The following is a 17831-nucleotide window of genomic DNA, read 5'->3' on the forward strand; positions in this document are numbered from 1 at the left end:
CCCCCCCCCGCCTCCCCCCCAGGCCCTCCTGGTGCCTCCAGGTGCTGCCTTCCCAGCCTAACAGTGCTTTTCTGTGTTTGGTGCCTTCAGCGGGTCCTCAGGACAGCTGGGCGGGGCAGCTGCGCTCTGTTTGTTGTTGGATCAGGTCACATGGATTTGATTTTAATCCCTCAGGAACCTTCACCGAAGGGCCTTCATCAGAGTGGGTGCGCCTGGGACGGAATGCGACAGCCGCATTGGCTGAAGGATGGGTTACAGCTCTAAGGTGGGAGGTGTTTGGAGGGTGAACTTCAAGAGTTCAGAATCACTCCAGCGCCCAGAGGAGCCGGCCATGTGTACTGGGGCCTCAGAGCCGCTCCCCACAGCTGGGGGGGGGGGGGGCCCCCAGCTCCCCGCACACCAGGGGGCCTTCGGAGGGCACTGCGGGGCGGGGGGCTCCTACCACCTTGCCCAACCATTTCCTCCTGGCTTTCCAGTGCTTTCCCCAACTTGTAATTTTGATTTCCAATGTGGAGAGAAATTGAAAGAGTAGTGAACTATGCCCTTTACCTAGTTTAACCAGTGTTAGCCTTTTGCCATATTTGCTCACGCACTGTCTCTGGGCACACGCACTCACACTCACACACACACTTCTTTTTTCTGACCGATTTCAGAGTAAGCCGCGAGCACGGAGACATTTCACCCTTAAACACCAGCCCGTATCGCTTAAGGACCAGAATATTTTCCAGCGTAACCAAGATAAAATCGCATTGAACACACACGACATTGATGCAATACCATTATCTAATCAATACCCCTTAGTAAATTTTCCCTAATTGCCCAATAATGGCCTTGATGACTCCATCCCCTCCTCTCTCCTGGATCCCATCAAGGACCATTCACTGCCTTTAGTTGTTAGGCTGCATTATCTTCTTTCCTGATCGGCAGGAATTGGGGGTGGGGAGGGGCGGCTGCCTTTCTTTTTTTCTGTAAAGTGGATTTTCATTTTCATTTCAGTTAAAATGGCTGATGCTTCTCTCAACTCCTGAGCCAGAAGGGGCCGAGAGGATGCAAGGGACTCATGCATGCACTCAAATCCAGGTCCTTAATTAGCTCGGTGGCCTTGGGCAGGTTACTTAACCATCCCTGAGTCACAGTTGTCTTTATCTATAAAATGGGAATAATTCTTACCTCGCAGGCTTGTTGCAAGGACTAAAATTAAACAAGACAGTGTAATGAATGTGACTGACCTTATGCCTGGCTCTTAGAGAATGTTCCAGCAATAGCAATAGTTACCATCATTGTTCTGTCACATACCCTGGCTGCACAGAGCAGGAAGGAGCTTTGGATCAGGGGTGAACTTGGGGTGGCGACCTCAGGACGAATTCCTTATCCCAAGATCATCCCCTAAGAATGATGCCTCGTCCTCCAAACTCCCTGACTCGCCAGAGCTGCCATTAGACCTCTGTTGCTCAGGCTGGCGGAACAGGGTTCGGGAATGCTGAGCCCGGCTCTGGATGGAGGAGGCCAAAACGTGGAATTTATTAATTAAGGCCATTGCTAATGAGGCCCCAGAGCCCGGGAGGTTGCAGTTTAATTACTGAGAGCAGAGCTTGTGGAAATCATCTCTGGTGCCCCAGTTTTGATGTCGCTGAGGGTCTGAGCCGCTGCCCTGTGTGCAGCTACAGGCCAGGCTCAGCCCTGCCTCCCTCTCCTGGGCCCTGTGTGCTTTTTACCCACTTACTCAAATCCTGCACAGCAGTGGAGTGGAGTGGTTCAGAGCTCGGGTGATCCGGGTTCGAATCCCGTCCCAGCACGGAGTAGGCCCGGCTGAGAGAGCACTGGGCGACCCCTGCATCCCCACAGCCTCATTTGTGAAACCTTACAGGGATGTGTGTTGTGAAGGCTGAATGTTTCATGCGCAGGATGGGGTGAGCACCGTGCTTGACCAATACGTGGAATGTGTGTTAACTATTTCTTTAAAGGAATTCTCAGCCAGGGGTGTTTTGCCTCCCAGAGAACACGTAGCCGCGTCTGGAGACACCTTTGTTTGTCACAACCGAGGAGGAAGTGCGGCTGGCATCTGGCGGATAGAGCCCAGAGAGGCTGCTAGGTGCCCCACGATGCACAGCACAGGCCTCACAGCAAAGAATCCCAGAATCTTGCTAGGCCAAGGTTGGGAAACTCTGCTCTAAAGCATCCGCAGTGATTCAGGGCAGCATGTGGGACGTGGAGGTGGGGTCTTGCACCCCAGCCCTTCATACCTTATCGTTCCTTTGAGCCAGCGGGGGGCCGATGGGTGAACTGGGAGGATAGGTGGAGGAAAGGAAGCCAGGTATTTGAAGCTTTTGAATTCTTACTGTTTAGTCTTGTTCCCACCCCACCCCCATCCTGTAACAAAAATATCACTTGCTAGGATGCCTGGTGGCTCAGTTGGTTGAGTGTCTGACTCTGGATTTTTGGCTTAGGTCATGATCTCACAGTTCATGGGGTCGAGCCCCGAGTCGGGTTCTACATTGACGGTGCCTAGCCTGCTTGGGGCTGGCTCTCTCTCTCTCCCTCTCTGCCGCTCCCATGCTCACTCTCTTTTTCTCTTTCTCTCAAAATAAATAAATAAATTTAACAAGAATCACTTACTTACATTGTGTATATCACCTTAACGTGTACTTTGAGTATCTGCCGTGCACTAGGTATTATGCCTCGCGCTCTATACGTTCTCTCATTTTCACAGGCAGCCTGTGAGGCAGGTACCATTGTCATCCCCGTTCTACAGATAAGGAAACAGTCGTATTGATAGGAAGGCTCTAAGCTATCCGAAATTCAGCCCCTGGTCCTTTCCCAAAACCGCTCCACCTGCGCTCCCCCCCTCCCCCTGACGGGACAGGATCGCCATCTTCAGCTGCTCAGCCCCCAGGCCTGGGAGTCCCCCCGCCCCGGTCCCTGCCCCCACTGCATGCCTGGCCCCCTGGCCCTCCCGATGTCCTGCCCATGTCTATTGCCTCCATCCCCACCACGGCCTCCCCCTGCTTCTGCTCTCACCCCTCAGCCTCTCCTCCGTGTCTGAGTTGGACCCAAGTCAGACGGGGCCACCCCACGCTCCTGGTCCCCTCACCCAGCTCCGTTTTTTAAAATCCATTTTAGCACCTGTCAGTCATCTTCCATCCGCACTATATTATTTCCCACTGATTGATTTCTATTTTTGTTTTGTCTGCTCTCTTTTCTCACCAGACTACGTAGGGATTTTTTACTATTTTTGTCCTTCCCACTGATCTATCCCTACTAGGTGCTCAGTGCATTGTGGATTGAATGACTTCCCCGGAGGCCATCGGCAGGTGAGTGCAGTCAGCGGGACACTAATTCTTCCCCTTCAGGCACGATGCACATCCGTCTGGTGCGCAGTGTCCCCCAGACCTAGTCGGTCACCACCGTGCTGTGACTGTCCGTGCAGAACACTCTGCAGATGGCCACTGCGGGAACGGCTTTCTCTGAAGGACGGCCTGCTCTCCTTGGCAGCGCCCGAGGGCTTCTCCGCGGCCCCTGGGCTCCGGGGCGAGCTGCCCGGCCGGCCCCCGGGGCCTTCCTGCGCTCTCACCCAGCTCCCATCGCGCAGCCCCGCCAGCCAGCGTGCCCAAGCCGTCCCGTCCTCACTGTCCCTTCTCCGTCACCCCCCAGCCCAGCCCCGGCTGCCTCCGGGTCCGGCGCCGGCTTCCCCTCCAGCTCGGCCCGGCATCTCTCCCAGCAGCCGCACAGTCCCGTGACGCTCAGACTTGACCCGGGGCCCCCCTGCTCGGACGCCTCTCCTCCCCCTCATGGGACCCACGTGGTCCAGTCCCAGCCCACTTGACACCTCTCACCCTGACACCTTCTTTCTCCAGGTTTTTCGAAGACCAAAGCCTTTCCTGCTTCAGGACCTTTACCTGTGTGTGCCCCCCACCCAGCTGCTCCTCACGCTTCAGGTGACAGCTTGGCAGTCACTTCCTGTGGTTGCCTCCCCTCAGGCCTAGGCCAGGCTCCCAGCTGCGGGTCCTCAGGGCGCCTTGCACTGACCCTTTGTGTCATTTGCCTGGGTGTGACTTGATTAAGGGCTGTCTCGCTCGCTCACTCTGAGCCCCTCGTCACAAGCAGATCATAGCTCTTTTGCTCACCTGTGTCTCCTCAGGCCTAGCCCAGCGCCTGGCATGTAACAGATGGTCGAGAACGTCCTGTGCCTTCAGTGCCCTTCTCCTTCCTCTCTAGCAGCAAACTCCTATTCATCCATCAAGACCCAGCTCCAGTGTCCTCTCCCTAGAGACTTGGCAGCCGGCCCCCCCTCCTCTGTGTCATCACAGAGCTTTGCACCCCCTTATTCTGCACTTAGTCCACTGGGTCAGAGCCCTGGGTCTTTCCTGCTGCTTCCGAGCTGCTCGGGGGCGGCGCTGGGCACAGCGCCTTACAGGCAGTTGGCACTCTGGAAGTGTTTGTGTCTTACCTGATGTACCTCTTGGGCTCATTGTTACTTACCATTTGTGTTGTTTTCTGTCTGCTTTGTGTAGTGTGATTTCCTCAGCTGCTTGGTCACTTCCTGGAAGGCGGGCTCAGTGTCACAGCCCCACTTTTGCACCCCTATTCCAGAAGCCTGACACGGGGCTGTGTACGCCTAGAAGGACTTCAGTAAAGCCTCCTTTTAATTTAATTTAATTAATTATTTTTCTTTTATTAAAAAAATTTTTAATGTTTATTTTTGTGAGGGAGAGAGACAGAGAGAGCAAGAGCGCGCGCGCGCAAGTGGGGGAGGGGCAGAGAGAGAGAGAGAGAGACACAGAAGCCGAAACAGGCTCCAGGTTCTGAGCTCTCTCAGCAGAGCCTGATGCAGGGCTTGAACCTGAGCTGAAGTCTGACACTTTACCGACTGAGCCACCCAGGCGCCCTTTATTTTTTATTTTAGAGGGAAAAAGCAGGGGAGGGGGCAGAGGGAGACAGAGAGAGAATCATAAGCAGAGCATGGAGCCCATCACGGGGCTCCATCCCACGACCCTGGGATCGTGACCTGAGCCAAAATCAGGAGTTGGACACTCGATGGACTGAGCTACCAAGGTGCCCCAGTAAATCCTTCTTGAGTCTATGTCATATCTACATTTATTTTATTATCTTATGATGTCATACCTACTTAAGGTTACAGGGGCCGTGGCAATTTTGAGAGACATTTGACATCTTTTTTCTCATTCTGGACCAGCTTTATCATTTGTGGGACCCAGTGCAGGGCCTCGTGTTCAAAAAGTAGTGAGCATTTCAGGACTGTGATAGCAGAGCTTTAACCCAAGGGGGAGGCTTCTAGGCTTCAGCCCATGAAGCCAGCCCTGATCTCCCTGTACCCAGCAAGGGACAATACGGTAGAGACCATGATTTCTTTTTTACCGATGGCAAAATGAAGGGCCCAAAGGGCAGTGACTAACCTCAGCCGCACCGGTGACCGGCAGCAGCAGGGAGCTGGAAACAGTCCCGCTCCTGGAGCACGCTACTGTCTTATACTGGCTGAGCGGCCCCCACAACTTTGAGCCTCAGTTTCCTCCTCTGTAAAATGGGGACGTTGGCCTGATCATAAAATGGCAAATAGAACAGCTGGCAGTGAACCCCTGAACGGTCCCATCAGGAACACCACCCGAGCCTTTGGATGCCTTCCCCTTAAAGTCACAAAGTTCTTCTCTGCTTCTGGGAAGGGCCTGAGTCCTATAGACGGTAGGAGGCTAATTGGCTTTTGTGGCAGTTGAAGAAATTAGAGCCCCTCGGAAGTGAGAGAAGGCTATCTCTTCTCATCTCTTTTTGAAGGAATGTGAGGACTGGGGTGGAAGGTTCCCCGGGGAGCCTTGGTATTTCGGTACTTTGATATCTAGGGGAATGAAAGAGCAATTAATCACTATAGATGCCCGTCCCCGTAGGGGTAGTCTGAGGGTGAGGGAGTGGCAGGGGTGGGCCATGGCTCCTCATCCGAGGGCCATTGCTGGTTGAAGAGAAACCCAGACCAGAGACTGGAGGTTCGAGTTAGCAGCTACCTGTAGGGGAGGCTTTTGAAATCTCTCTTTCTCTGGAAAACACGTTTTCTTCAGCCCCTTGGGTTAGTGAGCGTCTTTCTTGGCTGAAAGACAGTGGAAGAGGGCTCTGAGTGCTCCCCGACGTCCTGCACCTCCCGGTTTCTCCAAGTGTTAGTCTCGGATCTCTGTCCTCACGGCAGGCCTGAGAGCTGGGAGTCTGCCCGTAACCAAGGACTCCAAGGTCAGTGTGCACAGCACAGGAGGTGACCGGGCTGGAGCGGCCGGGCGCCACTCCTTCGTGCTCCCACCTGCCTCTGGCTGTGCTCCTGCCCGAGGAACCTGCGAAGGACCTGAACGATGAAGTTGTGTGTCAAGGGGCAGAAGAGGAGAGGGCAGTGCTGATTCCTGCCCGAGGCGTGTTTGGGGCCAGTGGACCTGTGGCCAGGCCCGTAGGTTGTCAGTGACCCGCAACTGTGTTTTACGTATGTGGGGGGTGAGTTTATGTTAACGCATGCAGCCACAGGTGTGCGCCAAGCACAGGACAGACGTGAACGCGAGTCTGAGCACAGAGCGGGCGGAGCCTGGCCCGGGCTATGTTTGGTGGGTGGGACACCTTCCCGTGCAGGTGCGGGACTTGCTCATCAGCTGCCCTGGGGTGACTCACTTCGGTGACAACGTCTCTGAGCGCAGCTCTCAGTTGGACTTGGTGCCTAATGCAAGGCAGGAGGGTGTGTGGTGACCTGCTTCAGCCGGAAATGACAGGCAGGCATTAGCTGCACTCAGCACCTTATCCCAGAGCTGCCGGTGCGGGTTCCCTGGGCTGGCCAGACACACAGGTATTTCTGGACCGCGCCAGAGCCCGTTGCCATGTGCTGCCCGCCGGTGCTGGGTGGCCATCAGCGTGGGGCGTGGGCTCGGGCTCCGGGCCCGCCCGGCTCCACCCATGACCTGGGTTCTGTGTTTCCACAGGGCCGCACCTTCCTATTTCTGCCCAGCCACAGCCCTCCCAGCACAGTTGAGCAGCTGTTCGCCTGAAGTTAATTTCCAGAAGCAGGTAAGGACCCCTGGGGGAAGGGCTTTGGGTAACGGGCCTCAGAGCAGTGCTGGGAGTGGGCCTCGGGTCCGGGCTGTGGGGCCCAGCGCCCAGGGAGTGCGTCTCGCTTCCCTCCCCGTCGTGCCTGATCCTGGCCCATTTCTGCAGCCCGTCTGGGTTCTCCCAGCCAGGGCTGCGCTGCCACCGCTCTGTGGCTTCGGCTAAGATGTGTACGGTCTCCGAATTACCGTTGTATGTAAGTTCTGCAAATCACAATTACCGTTGTGTGTAAGTTCTGCGAATCACACAATGATACATTGTCGTTTCATGCAATATAAATGTTGTACAAATGTAAATGTACATTATTGTAAGCACTCAAAATGTATCACAACTCTTTCTTTAAGTTTATTTGTTTTGAGACAGAGAGAGCAAGGGGGGGTAGGGGCAGAGAGAGAGAGAGAGACAGAGAATCTCAAGCAGGTTCCACCCTGTCCGTGCAGAGCCCGCTGCGGGGCTCGAACTCATGAAACCATGAGATCGTGACCTGGGCTGAAACCAAGAGTTGGATGCTTAACCCACCGAGCCACCTGGGCACCCCAAATATATCATGACTTTAAAAAAAAAGTGGGGTAGAACAACAGGCAAGTGCTGGGGCCCGTGGAACAGAGGCGGCCTGTGTGTGTCGGGGACGCTCCAGCTTCGCAGCCCAGCCTCAAGTTCCTCCCTCGTCTCCAAGCAGGTGTCACACCACCCGGGTATATGTGTCTATTCCAGTTTTATAAATGTGGGTATTCAAACAGCACGAGCTTCAAGTTTATACATAAAAAAGAGTGCAGGTGGCCGTGTTTGTATTGAGGGCCACTGACACTTGTCAAAGGGAGGCCCGCTCTCCAAGCCGCATCTCAGAACGGGTCTGACTGCACGGAACTCCCCCTGCATCGCGACTCTTCTCAATGCTGGCGACCGCTGCACGGCTGGGGACTGTGCGCCGCTAGAAGTTAGGTCCCTGCAGAGCAGGGCCGGGGGCTGCTGTCTTATGTGTGACCTCCATGTCTCCCACGGAATGCGGTGTGGCCCCTTGGGCCACAGGCCACATTTGTCACTTGGTATGGATCCTTCCCAGTGGTTGGGAGCCCCTGCCCCACTGTCTCTTCCCTGTCAGCCTCCTTTCAACAGAGATGCGGGCTGGGAACCTGCAGGAGCGTGCGGGCTGCGGTGGGAATACGTCTGTGTATCTGCACTGAACGCACGTCCCTCTGTGTCTCTGAATTGCATTTGTCCCCATCAGATGTGATTTCTACAACTGTACCCGCTTTTTGCATACCCGTGGATACCTGCAGCATGACCTATGGCCACGGGCCTCTGCCCTCACCATTCATTTGGGGAGTTGATGGTTTCCTGTCTCCATTTTCCACTTTCTGGCTCCTTTATGCTTTTCCCTAGTTAGCTTCCATAACAGCAACATCTTAGGAGAGGGAGCAGGTCTGTCTCTGACTTGGGCGGTTGACACTGAGACATTTTCTCAGGATCTAGAATGGAAGTACCGGCATGATAGACGATGGTTGGGATGCTTACAGAGCTAGCGGGAAGACCGTGAAGGAGAAGCATCAGTACTTCCGCCTTTCACCTCGGAGGACTGAGTAACTACTGTGTCTAAATTAGTTGCAGTTTGGACTCATGTAATTCAAACACATTTTAATGGAGCTCTTTAATGGAGTCCTTCATCCCTACAGGGGAGCATCAGAAGTTTCAAAGGAAGTTAATCTGATATTTGTGAGATTTGTGATGAAAATTTAATAGCATGTTTGCTTGGACAGGCACCAAACCCAAACATACTCTGATATACTTGTCACATATCAGCGACTGAAATGGATGTGTCATTTGGACTGATTACAAGTTACTGTCTTCAGTGATTAATTTTCTTTACATCAACACCCCTGATGCAGATTCTGTTTAGGACGGAACCACATAAACCAGTCATGATGTTCCAGTCTGTTGGGATTGCAGTGTGCTCGTGGCCGCGTTCTGCCCCAGATCCAGCCCTGGGTGTGTTCCCCTTGTCCAGGGGCCTGGCAGAATCAGCTCAAAGTAGAGCTCAAAGAATACTAGAAAACCAGAATTAGGGGAAACGACAAGGGCCTTCCTCAAAGCAAGAAGAGGCAGTTTAAGAAACTGTTTCTGCCAGGGAATCATGTGGAATTGGGAGTAGCCTGGCCCCAAAGACCCCTTCAGGCCCCCTGACACTCCAGGCCCATAACTGGAGTTATGGTGTAACCCCACCACCACCAGTAATCACAGTATGAGTGGGGGAGGTGCCCCGGAAAGCAGGGCTACAATGGCGGAAGACCATGGCATGACATCGATCTGTACAAGATGCCGGAGGTGGTAGGATTGTTGGACACAGCAAAACTCTGTAAAAACTGTGTAAATTGACTCACACACACACTCAGGCTCATGGTCACACTCACACTCACACACTCCTGCTGGTTCTGAGCCCACGTCTCTGTTGGGAAGCTTGGCCCCGTCCGGAAAGGACATTGAAAAAGGGGTTCCCAGTCACTGGGAAGCCAGGACCCCTAGGTCCTGGGATGGTCAGCAAAACCAGATCCATATCCTTCCTTGCCTGAGCAGAGCCGCCCCCGAGTCATGACTACGCCTTGCTCTGGGACCTGGGACAGGGGTGTGGTTTGTGACCTAGGATCAGAATAAGGGCTCGAACCAGATGGGCCTGTTGGGGAGTTGGGGAGGGGGGAGGCACAGAACCGCAATGGAATTCTGCTTCTTTTGTGTGTGGGGACACCTAGTGGCTGGTCCCTGGTCTTCAAAGCTGTCTTTGACAAGGGGAGAGCACACTGACCACTAGCCCTTGGATGCAGGATGGAGGTGGAAGACTTTTACTCCCCAAAGCCCTGACTCCCAGTTTGAAAGCTCTGTGGAGTGTTTCACACGTCCTCTGGAGAGCTCCATAGCCCAAGGCACTCCAGCCGCTCAAATGGGGGTCCTTTGTCAAGGCTCAGTTCGGTTGTGGAGACTGGATGGGGTACTCTGGTCTGTTTCAACATGGTGACATTTGGTCCTAAATCAGCATGGATATTGTAGAGAGAGGGAAGCTGCCACACCACAGGCTGTCTCGATTTTTCCATTCAGCCAACTGGGCGGTTGGCTGCTAGGTTAAGTGCCTGCTAGGCACGGTGCTGGGCGGTGGAGGACGGGGTGAGCCAGGCGGGCCCTGGCCTTCAAGCCTGGCAGGGGAGAGACAATCAGCAAGTACTCCAGCAAGGGACTTCCAGAAGATTCCCGAGCCTGGGCTATGTGACTGAGTGGGTGTAGGGGCTGTGCTGTCAGGAAAGGTTCCCCGGGGAAGGCGTCTTTAAGCAAGTTGAAGGGTGAAAATAAACCAGTCCAGGCTCAGGGGACACCCAGTGCAAAGGCTGCTGGGGAAAAGAGCTTCTTGGCATGTTCTAGAAATAGACTGGGGTCAGGAAGGCAGAGTGTGAGGAGAGGCGTGAGGAGAAGGAGGCCTCGTGGGGTAGTGCAGTGGAAGGAAGTGAGAAGTGATGTCCCAGAACCGGGCTCCCGTCAGAGACCCTCTTGACGTGGCTTACCCCTCTTTCCTGGTTATCAGCAGTCACTGGGGTTTTTTCCCAAGCCCAGAGGGGGCAGCAGATGAGTAGACTGTACAATAGGGAGTCTGGGGCTCGAGTGGGTTTGAAAGGAAGGCCCCAGAAGGACACCTACTACATCAAGTATGCAGCCTCTCCTTCAGCCCCAGCTTGCTGGCTTTTTAGCCTGTTGTGCGGACTTTTAGGGCCAGAGCCCCTGTTAGCTTAGCGGACGGAGCACTTGACTGGGACCCCCAGGCAGGCTGCTGCCCACGGCTCTGGTGCCTTTCCGAGCCTGCTCTTTGCCCAGAGAGCGGGCCCGCCTGAGACAGCCTGCTGGTCCAGGGCTTGCTGGCCCCTGAGGATGGACGGAGTGAGGAGTGTCCTTGGCTTGCAAGCCAGGCTCCCTGGGTCCCCCAAGCGCAGCTCCTTGGCAGCAGGGCTGGTGAGGCTCCACCCCCGCCAGCTGCCGCGTTATTTCTGACTCATCCAGGAGTTACAAGCCTGTAACCCAAACCCCTCCACGCCCGGCTTCCTCTCCGCCGGCTCCTCCTTGAGTGGGCAGACCCTGGGACGGCTCTCCCGGGACCTTTCTGCAGGTTGGGTCCCTGCTGTACCCGGACACAGGAGCTGCCCTCTGACAGGTGGGGCCGGGCGTGTGCGTGTGACGGCAGTGAGCTGAGGGGTGGGCGTCTGTGCCCCGCAGCCCGGGCCTGCCTGTTCCCATCGAGGGACTCCTTGGAGCCCAGCCCAAGAGCTGGCCTCTTGAGTTCGTCAGGGGCTTGTGCGGAGGGGCTGCCCTGGCCTTCGGGGCTCAGTACTGAGCTCGTGGTTTCTCCTGCCAGAGGCGCCCGCTGGCTGCTTCTGGCCATGTCACTTTTGCCCCTTCTGGAAGTCGCGTGCTTGGAAACCCTGGGACTCTGGGCTTCGTTCAGCACATCTGCGGCGCAGAGCAGGGCTCTGGCTGAGGGGTGGCTGGAAGGTCGAGCTGGCCCGAAGTCGGGGTCAGCTCAGACTCCTGGGCCTGATGGCTCCTCGCAGAGGGTGCTGGCCGCCTGCGCCCGCTGCAGGATCTAGCTGCTCGGAATGCCGCCTGGGGCCCGTGGGGGCGTGGGAGGAACGGGCAACTCGCCTCCGGCTCTGGGCTCTCAGACGCGAGACCCTGCAGCGCTGCGGGCTGCCCGACGACTCCCGCCGAGCACCCGGTCTGGGTCTGGGGTGTCTCCTCCCGACGCCGCTTCAGCGCTTCTCCTCGCTCCGCAGGAGTCCCCAGGGCTGGCCAGGGAATGAACCGCGAGGGGGCGCCCGGGAAGAGTCCGGAGGACATGTACATTCAGCAGAAGGTCCGGGTGCTGCTCATGCTGAGGAAGATGGGATCAAATGTGAGTGCCTTCGGGGTGCCGAGCAGCGGGGCGCCCAGGGAGGGTGCTGCTGGGGGCGGAGCAGAGGGCTGTGGCCACGTCCAGTAGCAGCTGTGGTCTGGGGAGGGGGGTGCTGGGCTTGGGGTTCGGCTCCGTGGCTGACTCGTGCCCGTCCAGCTCCGGGGGCACCGCTGGGACAGTCGTCCCATCCCCATGCTGAGCTTGGGCCCACTGGATGTGAGCCCTCAGGGTCTGACCTCCCTGCCCTCCCGTCTCCCCGGGAGGTGCCCCCTTAAGGGAAGCTGGGCAAGACGGGCACCGAGAGGGCAGCATTGTTCAGAAAGAAAAGGATGGGCTTCCCGGGAAGGGCCTGGGCTTCCTCCTGGCCCCGTGCTGCTCTGGAACTCAGTCTCAGATCTGATCCGAGTGGCAGGGCCTGCGGGCCCGTGGACCAAGTTTCAGGTGGGGTTAGGGGCTGCTCGCTCAGGAACTGAAGGGTCAGGAGTCAGGAACAGCGGGCCCAGGGATTGGAGGAGGAGGGACCTTCTGGGGCCGGTGCGCTGCCCCTCACCGTGGCTGTCTCACCCTCGCAGCTGACGGCCAGCGAGGAGGAGTTTCTGCGCACCTACGCGGGGGTCGTCAACACCCAGCTCAGCCAGCTGCCCCAGCACTCCATCGACCAGGGTGAGTCCCCGCCGGGGCGCCCAGCCACGCACCTCCCGGAGGCGCCTCATTGTGTTCCCTGGAGAAAACGTAGCTCCTGGGGCAGACGAGGGGGCCCGCTGCCTCCTAGCCGCAGGGCTGAGGCCCAGGCCTGGGCCCGTCTCCTTCCCCAGGGGGGTGCCCAGGACCCAATCAGGTAATGGTGGGAGCCCTTTCTAGGCCCGGGGAAGGTAAGAAATGAAGGTGTCCGGGGCTCCGGTTTTTGCATTTCCTCAGCCTTTGGCTTGACCTCGGCCCACCCAGTACCCTCACATGCCAGGACCGGCCCTGGGCACCGGTTATGTAGGAAGCTGGTGTGCTCCTGGCTGTGCCCAGGCGGGAGGCCCCGATGGCTCTGAGTGCCCGAGGTGCCCATCTGCCTGAGGGAGTGATTTCCTTTCCGGGCGCCCTCGCTTGATCATAATAATGGGAGTGGGAAACATGTAAGTATTTATTGTGAATGCTCGATATACGTAATTTCATTTAATCGTAGAGAGCTACTGGGTGTATTACTTGCCCTCAAGGGGCAAGGAAATGGGTTCAGAAGCACCAAGTGGTTGCCCTGGTCCCACGGCCAGTCGCCAGAGGGCTCAGGATGCAAACTTGCTGCCCGGCTCGGGGCAGGCCCCTCCCGGAGCCGCAGGAGGCTGTCAAGTGCTTACAGGCTCCATACTTCTGGAAGGCTTGCCCTGACCCCATAGCCCACGACGTCCTGACCAGCACTTCCATCTAGACCTGTCTTTTTATTTATCTTTTTGTTTAGTTAGAATTGTTGGCCATAAAATCGTGTGGCCCGTGGGGGGGCCAGATGTGAGCCGGCTCCCCGCAGCAGCGCGGCAAGGGGCGTGTGCTGATCCGCGGGCCGAGGAGCAGAGCTGGTGTAGCCCGCAGGGCCGCCTGTCTTGCAGCAGTCCCTGCTCTCCTGGGTATCATAGGCCTCAGCTCTGGCGCAGGGCCCGGCTCCCAGCTCTGACGCCGGGTGTCACCTGGCCCCCGTGCACCCAACTCAGCAGAAACGTACAGGGTGTCCCGGTGGCTTGGGCAGCAAGTCGGGACAGCCGCTCGCTGAGCACAACCTGCCTGGGCCACACTCATGCCACAGCCTGCTTGCTGTATGCCGGCTGTTGGGGGCGGGGTCTGCCCTTCCTGGGGCTTGGTTTCTGGGAGAGAGCCTTTCTTTTTTTCTTTCATCATAAAATATACATAACATATATTTTATTATTTATTTATGTATTTAATTAATTTATTTAAGTAGTGTATAATCTCTACACCCATCGTGGGGCTCAAACTCATGACCCCAGGACGAGAGTCACACACCCTTCTGACCAGGCCAGCCAGGTGCCCCTGGGAGACAGCCTTTCTCATCCACAGCTGATCTGGGTTTCTAGCTGATCTGGGTTCTCCCTTCCTCCCCCAAGCTCCTGAACCATATCTCCCTGAGGCCCTCAGGCTTCTGGGTTCCTAGGATCTGGGTTCTCCCACCCTGTTGTTAGGTCACTGAATCAACCAGAATTTGGGCTGGTGATAAGAAAGCCTCTGGTAGAATGCTTTTAATGGAAAAAATCATAATAAGTTGTAGAACCAAATGTCAGTATAGAACAGCCCTCTCCCTCCACACTCACACGTGTGTGTGTGTGTGTGTGTGTATGTGTGTATAGGAAAAAAAGCTGAAAGAATATAAACCAAGCTGTTAATAGGGAATTTTGATGTGGCTGCAACTATATAAGGGACCTTAACTTTCCAAGTCACACATTTTTGTGAGACTAATTTTTTCACATTGCACATACATTTCTTCTGGAAAACAGGCCAGTTTTTATTTTATTTTTTTAACTATTTATTTTTGAGAGGCAGCGTAAGCAAGGGAGGGGCAGAGAGAGAGGGAGACACAGAATCTGAAGCAGGCTCCAGGTTCTGAGCTGTCAGCACAGAGCCCGACATGGGTTTCCAACTCACAGCCTGAGAGATCATGACCTGAGCTGAAGTCGGTCACTCAACCAACTGAACCACCCAGGCGCCCCAAAACAGGGCAGGTTTTTTTTTTAATGTTTTATTTATTTCTGAGAGAGAGAGAGGCAGGGTGAGCAGGGGAGGGTCAGAGAGAGAGGGAAACACAGAATCTGAAGCAGGCTCCAGGCTCTGAGCTGTCAGCACAGAGCCTGACGTGGAGTTCGAACCCATGAACTGTGAGATCATGACCTGAGCTGAAGTCAGACACTTAGCTGACTGAGCCACCCAGGTGCCCCAAAATAGGGCAGTTTTAAAAAGCATTAAGAGAACCCTCTATCTTGCCTAGCTAAGCCCGCAGTGGAGAATAAAAATGAAGTCTGCTGAGTTAAGCTCATGGTGACCTCCCCTGGCCTGAAGCAGTTAGGCAGTCAGGAGTGAGCTGTGGGCACATGAGTGTGGCCCCGGAATCTGGGCCCTCCTGGGGGAGGGGGATGTCCATGGGACAGACAGGCGGGCCTCACATACATCTCCTGGGGAACAGGCTTCAGAAGCTGCAGCGGAACCCAGGGGAGGGTCTTTGGGGGTGCTGCTGGCTGGGGTGGTTCTCTGCTCTTGGGGTTCCCTGCACACTGCCCGGGCCCCCACAGTTACTTCTGAGCTGAACCACATAGGAAGTTGCACACTGCAGAAAGTCCTAAGGCCTCCTGCGGCCCAAGCAGGAGGCGGGTAGGCAGCCATGCCCGGAAGAGCTTTATAAGCATAGCGTCGTGCATTTTGTGTCCCTATGGCGTCTGCAGACAAATGCACAACAAAGCAGTACTCAGCACGATCTCTCCTGTCGTGGGGACACAACCCTGAGAGCAGGACGCTGCCTTTCTGCCCACACCGTGGGGCCAAATGAGCCTTGGCTAAGATTCTGGCCTGCCCACCTCATCTGCTGGCAGGGCCAACCTCAGCTGACGCCGCAGGGGTGCCGCTGGCAGGGGCTCAGGTGCTGGCCAAGTTGTAAAACCCTGGATCATTGCTTCCAGTGCCTGGGGTCCCAGCATCAAAGGCCCCTCAAAGGCCTAGGAACAGGCAGAGTGGTGGAGAGGACAGTCCGGTCGGACATCTGGTGTGAGCACCTCCGGCCACGAGGTGGCGCTGTGTCTCAGCAAATGCCCAGTGCTCTCCACTGCCAGAGAGCAAAGACTCCTTCAGCTCCCCTCTGTGGGGGCCTCCGACCAACCCACCAGCCAACCAGACAGAGCTCGGCGTCCGTCTACCATCTTTACACTCGCACAGGCTTCCCCTCTGGGGCTGGAAGGCTCTGGTCCTGGGGGCACTGCTTGCCCTCCCTAGCCCCCGGGAGGAGGGTGGACTGGGCGTCCCTAGCCCCGTGCGGGGCCTCCCGCCCCCCTGGTCTTCCCCTGGTGAACACGTGTGCAGTATCTGCCGGGTCCTCGCTGGTGCCAGAGACCGTGCTATGCGGGCCTGCGCCGGTGGGGCTCACCGACCAGTGCTAAGTGGTGGGCCTGCCTGGCCTCTGCTGTCTGAGACCACCCACAACAGCCTCCTCCCAGAAGCCCTCCTTCCTTTCCCCCATCCTCTGTGATACACCTGTGTGTCTTACCGTCTCTTGGTCTCCCCAGACCCCACCTTCTGCCCCTCTGTTCACCGCCCGTGAGCGCCCCTTTTCCTGCACCGCCCTGGTGCCCTCCACGTTCTACCCTCTGTGTCACACACCCCCCCCCGCCGGTCTCCCTCACTCTGGTCAACGCCCTCCAGACACACACCTTCCGGCCAGACCCTCTCCTGACCCCTCAGAACTTGACGCGCAGCTCCCTACTGACCATCTTGCCACAGGCAACCCACACTCAGCTTCACTCGACCCACCGAATCCGTTCTTCCGCCTGTATTCTCAGTTGGGACGGATGTGTCACCAAACACCCAGGGCCCCGGGGACCCCGCTTCGAAGACCCAAGTATCTAGCAGATCACCAAGTCTTTGTGCTTCTCCTGCCCTAATGCTCCTCAGATCTGCTCTGCCTTCGCCATCTTGGTTTGAACCCTCATTTTGTTCAGCACACGTGTTCATTTTTGTCTTGATCACTGCCCGGCACCTTGACTCTTCTCCTCGCCCCGACTTAAAGTCTTCCAGTGGCTCCCTGCTGCCTTGTGGATGACATCCAGCCCCCTGGTATGATGGACAGGACTCCCCGACGCTGTGACCTCACGCACTCTAAACAGCCAGGGCCAGTGGCTTCCAGCTTCTGTCTCAGGCTCCCTTTGTGCCTCTGCACTTGCCTCCGGGCTGCCAGGAGCCCAGCCCTGACCCCCAGCCTTCCCCTGCCTGTTGCAGGCCCGGCCAGGCCAGGCCCTCGTGATTCCCACCCCGCGCGCGAGCTACTCCCGCACTGTCTCCTGATCGTCTCTTGGGCAACCCGAGACCCTTGAGCTTGGGACTGTGGCTTCCCACTTTGTATTTCTGGGGCTGCCCACCCCTACGCGCCCCGCCCACGGAGGCCCAGTACACACACAGACAAATGAACGGGCCAGGCTCTCTCTGGGTCTGAGAGCCCACCGTCCCCCAAAAAGGCAGGAACACGGAGCCAATCTGAGTGCTGTCTCCTGCTCCCCGAGGGCGGCCGAGCAGACCCTACAGCCAGGCAGGACTGATTCTGAGCCAGAGATCAATACTCCTCTGGAGAGGTCACCTTGCTGAGGAAGGCTGGCGGTGGGTGTGGGGGCCGGGAGCTGTAGCCTCGAAGAACAGGCTGGACAGAATGCTGAGCTCATTGCCTTCTTCTTGCCAGTGTTCTCTCCATAACGCAGACCGATCCCTTTTCCTGCTTATAGAATAATGCCTAGTCATCGTGGAAGACTGGGGAAAGGGAGGGGCAGCAGAGAAGCCGAATCGATCGAATCCTACCGCACAGCTGCAATCACTGTTACCTTCTGCTCAATTTCCCATCAGCCTTTAAAAAATATGTTTATCGGGTTGCCCGGGGGAGCCCAGTAGGTTAAGCGTTCGACTCTTGATTTCGGCTCAAGTCATGATCTCACGGTTCATGAGTTCAAGCCCTGCATCGGGCTCTGCGCTGACTGCAGGGAGCCTGCTTGGGGTTCTCTCTCTCCTTCTCTCCCTGCCCCTCCTCCACTCTCTCTCAATAAATAAATAAACTTTAAAAAAATTACAATATGCTTGTAATCACATCACA

The 17831-nt window shown here is 56.4% G+C and overlaps 1 protein-coding gene across 1 annotated transcript in view; it reads left to right on the top strand.

The window, feature by feature from the left end:
- Positions 1-17067, top strand: part of CTNNBIP1 (catenin beta interacting protein 1) — a 31535-nt gene extending 14468 nt beyond the window's left edge. The window contains exons 2-5 of the mRNA XM_077763967.1: positions 6957-7041; positions 11886-12004; positions 12577-12667; positions 16973-17067. Of these exons, the coding sequence (XP_077620093.1) occupies positions 11909-12004; positions 12577-12667; positions 16973-17067 (282 nt within the window). The 5' untranslated portion in view covers positions 6957-7041; positions 11886-11908. The remainder of the gene's footprint in view (positions 1-6956; positions 7042-11885; positions 12005-12576; positions 12668-16972) is intronic.
- The last annotated feature ends 764 nt before the right edge of the window (positions 17068-17831 follow it).

Source organism: Crocuta crocuta, unplaced genomic scaffold (genome assembly GCF_008692635.1).
Source record: "Crocuta crocuta isolate KB4526 unplaced genomic scaffold, BGI_CrCroc_1.0 scaffold13, whole genome shotgun sequence".
NCBI classification, from domain to species: domain Eukaryota; kingdom Metazoa; phylum Chordata; class Mammalia; order Carnivora; family Hyaenidae; genus Crocuta; species Crocuta crocuta.